A 6,732-nucleotide genomic window follows, 5' to 3' on the forward strand; every position below is an offset into this window, starting at 1 on the left:
GGAAGGAATGGGGATAGTTATCTCTTAGCAACAAAGATATGTCTGAATGAGGTCAGCATTTTAGAATCAAGAATGGTTTACTTTTCAAAAGCACTAATTCATATTTCCTTTAATTTCCAGAGGAAAGGAACTGGGCAGATTAATTTTTTTTAAGGGGGGAGGAAACAAGGCTGGTAAAGTTTAAAGACTGATATTTCTATCTTTATTGCTTTTCTGAGGAAATATGTTTTTCCCTTGTTCAGCAGAAAGAGATCTTTCAGCACATCTTATTGCATTAGTCCAAAGCTAATGCCATAGTGGTTGGTCAAAGCCAAGCTCTCCATATTGCTAATATCCTTCTACAGGCTAGTATCACCCCTGTGGAAGACAGGCTAAGTCAAGCCCAAATTGAGGTCCAACAGCTGAAGGTGTCAGTCAAGAACTATGAAGGGATGATCGACAACTACAAGAGTCAGGTACTTTTCTAGTTTGAGCTTTTGTCCTCATCATCCCACTTCATTTTTGCCTCTTTTCTTATCTGCTTTAAGTTTTCCCACTCTGAAACTCCTCACTTTCAACAACTGAGTGAGAAGTTATCTTTCATCAGATCTGGTCTCCTATCAGAATCCCTTTGTCCTCTCTGTCCCTAGGTGATGAAGACCCGGATGGAAGCTGATGAGGTAGCCACTCAACTGGAACGCTGTGACAAAGAGAACAAGATCCTCAAAGATGAAATGAACAAGGAAATTGAATCGGTAATTGTTCATGTCTACACAAACTTCCCCCATCCCCTTTCTGAACTAATTAGGGAAGAAACTGGAGCTACCTCCTATGTTTTGAGCTAAGAAAGGAAAAGTGGTCTTCTGAAAAGCTGGCACCTTTCTTTTTCTCATTTCCTCTTACTTGCCTTCTACCCCTGCTCTTCTTTCTCTCCCATCTTTCGCTTTAAAAAAAAATTGAAGCTAAAATCATTCCAAGAAACATTTTAAGGGAACAAATGATAGAACTCCCAGATACCTGCTTGACTAGGTGGTGTTATGGTCCTGTTTGCTACCAGTCACCCTCTTCTGTACCTCTCAAAAATCTGCAGCAACACGTAAAAAATTATTCAGTCATGTCCAACTCTTTGTGACCCCATTTAGATTTTTCATGGCAAGATATTGGCGTGGCTTGCCATTTCCTTCTCTAGGTCATTTTATAGATGAAAAAGCTGAGGCAAACTGGGTTAAATGACTTGCCCAGGGTCAGACAGCTAATTAAGTATCGGAGGTCAGATTTAAACTCAGATCTTTCTGACTCCAGGCTTGGCTGTCTATCTACTTTGCCACCTCGTTGCCTCAACACACAAAAAACAAATCCAGATTTACCTAATTCATGTGATGGCAAAGAAAGGTGCCTTTATAATTCTGGGATTTGGGGCTGGTCTGTTATTATGGAGAAGTATTTTTTACTTTGTTAGACATATCCAGATATCCATGTAGTGCCTCCTTACTAGAAGATGGGATGGGTCATCCAGAATGAAATTCTTTATAACTATTAGACTGGTGGATAGGTCAGAACTATCGTAGAGGACAGTTGGATATTTTATAGGGATTGACTCTGGAGTACTTGCAGATTTTGAGGTTTTCTAGGGGAGGATGCAAAATGGAATGATAGTAGCTTTCCATTTCTAGAATCTCTTCTTGTTATCAAGAGATTTACATGGTGAGCTTGATGGATATTTTGTTTAATCTTGCTATCAGAGTACTTCAAGAGGTTAAAAAATGTGGGCTGGTCTTTACCAAAAGATGTCTTTCTTTCCCTTTTTAAGGCTCGTAAGCAGTTCCAGGCTCAGCTGACTGACCTTCAACAACTGCCTGAGATCCTCAAAATTACTGAGGCTAAACTGGCCGAATGTCAGGATCAGCTACAAGGCTACGAGAGGAAAAATGTGGACCTCACAGCTATCATAGCAGATCTGCGCACCCGGGTAAGGGACTGGCAGAAAGGGTCTCACGACCTGACCCGAACAGCCAGCCGGATACCAAGATGAGACGCACGCCCCCGAAGGAAGATCACTTCCTTTTCTTTGGCTGCCACTTTTCGAAACGAATTAATTCTCATCAACACTGTGAAATAAAAGTCTGGTGTGCCAAATGTTCTTGTGTTTGCAAACAGTGATTCTAGTGATAGGAGGCGTCACTTCTGACCTTCTTCTGTCAGTTCTTCTGTCTTCTCTTCCGCCACAGCCTTCATATTGGTCTGAGATTTAGCCTACCTCTTGCACTTTGAATCCTTTCGTTGTCCTCAAATCAAGCAATCCACAGAGCCTGGGCATCAGACATTTGGCACTGAATGCTTGACTGGCTTATCTTCATACTTCATCTGCTTTCCCTTTTATTCTTTTGTTTGCAGTTATGGTATCTGTCGTTCTCTTCTGATGCAGTCATGCCTGATGTCTCCAATCTTGCTTGCTGATAACTTATTTTTGTTACTTTGGGACAAACATGGTGATCTTGGGCAGGTCCCTTAACCTCTCTAAACTTCTATTTCCTTATCTTGAAAATGATGTTCTATAAGATCCCTTCCACTTCTTATATTCAAGGTAAAGATTCCAAACATGGTTATCTATAAGCTAATTTGAGTTTATTTTGAGTATTAATATCTTATGTGTGTCATGACAATCTAGTTATACTTTTGGCTCCAGGGATTTTTTTTGACTTTCAGAGAAGCCTTGGCTTCTTCTGGTGAAGAAAACATCATATTTTCGTAGGAGCAGATGTTTCTTCTCTTGGGAAGATGGTGGGGAAACCTTCATTCTTATTAAATCTAAACTTCAAGTCCTGCACGAGCAGGGAAGGTATGACTTTGCAGTGGATGCCGAAGGTGACAGTCACCCTCTCCAAGGAACACCGCCTACCTTCATATGCATGCTAGCCTCCTGGGAGAAGGGAAGACAGGACAATATCACCTTTTATGTAAAATGGTCTATTTTCCTGTCATTTTAGATCGAACACCAGGGGGAGAAGCTGGAGGTGGTGAGAGAGAGACATCAATATTCTCAGGAGGAAAACAAACAGCTAAGCCTGAAAGTGGAAGAACTCGAGAGGTTAGAGTCACAATGTTCTGTTTCTGTCCTCATCCTTTTTCTAGGACCTGAACTCTTCTGTTTCCACTTTATGCTTACCCACTGAAGAGTTTGGGTGACTGACCCAAGGCCCTGGAATATGATGGTGCTGGGCTAACTTCAGAGGGAAGAGCAAACAGAAACTCTTTAGGAAAAGTTGCTTCTGTTTCACCTGTAATCATCCATACGATCAAAGTACAACTTCTCTGCACACCTCTCAGCCTTGGAACGCCCAAGAACCAAGACACAGCCACCTCCAGTAGATTGAGAGCTTAACCCAGTCCCTGGAGAAAGGCATATTTCATTTAGGCAGGGGGCCTGCTTTAAATGGGACAATTGGTACATGTTGGTGGTGGGTATTTTCTCATTCTATTCTTTGACCTCTGTTTTCCCATTCCATGATTTACCTAGCCAATGACCTTTAGTCATCCCCTGTTTGATAGCCCTTTTTAAGCTCCCTTACCCCATGACTCCTATCAGTGGAAGGTTTCACTTTCACTGTGACTGCCAGATTTTTACTTTGTTAGACATTTTAGATATTTTTCACTGTGACTGCCAGATTGAACAGAGAGAGCAGAGCCCTCCACCTTCCTATGGACAGTAGAAAAGGCAGGACAGATTTGTTCTGGTGGTAAAGTTCTGTTAGAGTTTTTGGCATCCCTGATACTGCATCCTGTTGTGATTTTATGGTATCTTTGCCTACTTATCTCAACCCATCCCCACCCAAATTAATTTGGTTTATTTCATATGCTATTTCCTTTGGGACTTATGATTATCTGATAGCATGATGAGATTATTTAGATTTGAGTGCCACTCTGGGGTGGTAGACAGTTCTCACATTTGCCCAATGGAGATGAGTGATGGGAGAAGAGGATGGAGGAAACTTAACTTAGTGCTTTTATACAGGAAACTTGAGGGTACTAGTGCCCAGAACATTGAGTTCCTCCAGGTGATTGCAAAGAGAGAGGAGGCAATCCATCAATCCCAGCTTCGGTTGGAGGAGAAAACCCGAGAATGTGGTTCTCTAGCACGACAGCTGGAAAATGCCATTGAAGATGCCAAGAGACAGGTCAGTGGTGCCAGCCCAGTATTGGCCTAGCCCTCTCATAGCCCTTTTGTTGTGACAAAGGGCAGAGGAGGCTTAACAGAGGTTTGCCCTCCCCTCTATTACCTTTCCTTGCCCCCTCTGCCTTGTTAGTAGCACTATACTTCTGAGAAAATTGAGCCCCCAAATATAAGGTAAGGTATCAAGGGTATCCCATCAAGGGAGGAGGGACATCATATAGTCATTTTTGTGAAAGTGGTGGCTGCTAAGTTTTGGGAAAGCAACACGCACAGCTTTGGGCCCTTTCTTCAGGTGGAACAGACAAAGGAGCGTGCGGTCTCCAAGGAACGAACAGCCCAGAACAAAATCTTGGATCTGGAAACACAGCTGAGTCGGACCAAAACAGAACTCACCCAGCTCCGACGGAGCCGAGATGATGTGAGTTGAGCTGGGGTCGAAGAGAATAAGCAGAGCAGAAAGCTCTGAATTTAGTGCTGGGTAGTGGCTAGAATTTCTCAGCTATCCTAATACCAAAGGACTGAAGGTCCTGGCAGGTAAGGTTTTCCTGAAATGAAAGAAAGTTCTAAAATTTTCAGATTCCCCCAAAAATTGATAGGAAAAGTCATTATTATAAGTATGTGTGAATCATTTATGGCTGTTCTTTATACAATTCCAACAGATTAAATATTTGTTATTAGCATAGGTCTAGTTTCTCAATCTTGGACAAGTAAATTGTAGGTTCCTTAGGATGAATTTGTGGGTTTTATATCATTTTCAAGGTTCTGTCTTCCTCTAACTGTCATGTCAGAGGAATATAATTTCTTCATTGGAAAGATCCTTCTCTATAAAATCCCAACCGATTGGAGATAATGAATTTTTGTAGTATTCTTTTTGCATTATAAGTATAAGCTCATGCTTTAAACTTGGTCTGAAAGCCATATATCTAGAATAGCCATTTTTAAGAGGCTATATATAACAAGTGTCATTGGTGTATACAGACACACACACACATACACACCCGTGTATGTGTAATTCATTATAGTATTACCACAAAATTACCTTTATGCATAACAGCTCAGGAATCAGCCTTGTAAAACATACTTTAAAGAAAGCTTTTGATACTCCAATGAGATTGCACCTGCCATTTGATTTCTGTGCATGTTTATGCACAGAATGAACTTAGTAAAAAAATTCTGTTGCAGAGTTACATGCTGCAGCTCTGTGCTGGGAATGTTGCATTGTTAACAGTTTATCTCATAGTCCCTCAGACCCTAAGTTCCTTCTCTTTTTCTCCTTAGGCTGACCGTAGATACCAGAGCCGCCTTCAGGACCTAAAAGACCGTCTTGAACAATCAGAGAGTACCAACCGTAGCATGCAGAATTATGTCCAATTTCTCAAATCATCCTATGCCAACGTGTTTGGGGACAGTGCTTTAACTGCATATTTAACAAGCTCTCCCATCCGTTCCCGATCACCTCCCATATGAAATTGTGATGACCCTTCCAAGGAGCCTGACTGTAGGAAAGAGGTGTATCTAGAGATCCTTTTGGGCCTGACCCAAAAGAGAAGTGTAGACATTTTGTTTGGGCCTCTTGCTCTAGGAAAGTCATGCCAAATCATCTTTAGGACTGAGTGGATATGGACATTTTTATAGCTCCCCCTTTTTTCCTCAGTTACTGAATTGGAGTTTTTTAATTAACCTGATAACAACTTAGATTTGATATATTGTTCCTTCTCCCTTTCCCTTCTTGCAGAGAGATTTTTTCTCAGTTCCTTTGAGGTGCTTGATCCTCACACTCTTCTTAAGCTTTATAGAAACTGTTTGATGTGGTTTTTCCTTTTTTCTCCTAGGGAAAAAAAGAAACTGTTTAGTTACAGGCTTACATTCTCTTAGCCTGCTTCCCCACCCCAAAGCGTGAGCATTTCTCACTTGTTACAAATAACTTCTAACTTAAGTGCAATGCCCATTGACACTTTGGATACTTACCCTATCCTTTGGAATCTCTCATGTATCAGAGGAAATCAAAATCCCCACTTCATCTTTCCCCCAAAGCACTTCAGGATAAGACAATGTAAGAATTTTGTTTTAATTTCCTGACGGTTTGAACCTCATAATTCTTGATGTTTACTTAACTGCTTGGTTTGTATCTGTAAAGCATTGTTTTTGTATTATTTGTGTTTTACAAAATTCTTTTATAATTTTTATTGTGCTCTATTGGATGGTCCTTTCCCCCTCTCCTGAACAAAACAAATTATTTTAAGGTGCTCTGGGCAGCAAACTATTAAAGATTTTAAAATAATTTTACTTCTGGGGTGGTAGGTTTTTCTTTAAATTGCGATTTGGTCTTGTTTGAATTTTTTCTCTTTTCTCATGGGCTCCTTCTCCAGCTGTCTATGAGCAACACGGTTTATTTCTATAGAGGAAGCGAAGAACCAAGATATAAAACTGATTTAGAAGGAGTTGAAGGCAGCTCCATCATAACCTTTAAAATAGAGAGGGCAGAAGAATTTGATCCCTGTGTTCTAATCAAGGCACCTCAGTGGTGCCCCCATAACAGAAGCAGACTGTCCCGCCCCCCGCCTTGCCTTATGCCTCTAGAA

At 41.1% G+C, this 6,732-nt stretch overlaps 1 protein-coding gene across 9 annotated transcripts in view; it reads left to right on the forward strand.

Annotated features, from left to right (window-relative positions):
* The window catches only part of ODF2 (outer dense fiber of sperm tails 2), a 51,371-nt gene extending 44,935 nt beyond the window's left edge, over window positions 1–6,436 (forward strand). For all 9 annotated transcript variants that reach the window (XM_072632588.1, XM_072632585.1, XM_072632587.1 and 6 more), the window contains 7 exons: window positions 345–455; window positions 630–734; window positions 1,790–1,948; window positions 2,967–3,067; window positions 3,992–4,154; window positions 4,443–4,568; window positions 5,429–6,436. In XM_072632588.1, coding sequence (XP_072488689.1) covers window positions 345–455; window positions 630–734; window positions 1,790–1,948; window positions 2,967–3,067; window positions 3,992–4,154; window positions 4,443–4,568; window positions 5,429–5,617 — 954 coding nt within the window. In that variant the 3' untranslated portion in view covers window positions 5,618–6,436. The remainder of the gene's footprint in view (window positions 1–344; window positions 456–629; window positions 735–1,789; window positions 1,949–2,966; window positions 3,068–3,991; window positions 4,155–4,442; window positions 4,569–5,428) is intronic.
* Window positions 6,437–6,732: the final 296 nt, after the last annotated feature.

The sequence above is a fragment of the Notamacropus eugenii genome, chromosome 1, assembly GCF_028372415.1.
Source record: "Notamacropus eugenii isolate mMacEug1 chromosome 1, mMacEug1.pri_v2, whole genome shotgun sequence".
Taxonomy (NCBI): Eukaryota; Metazoa; Chordata; class Mammalia; order Diprotodontia; family Macropodidae; genus Notamacropus; species Notamacropus eugenii.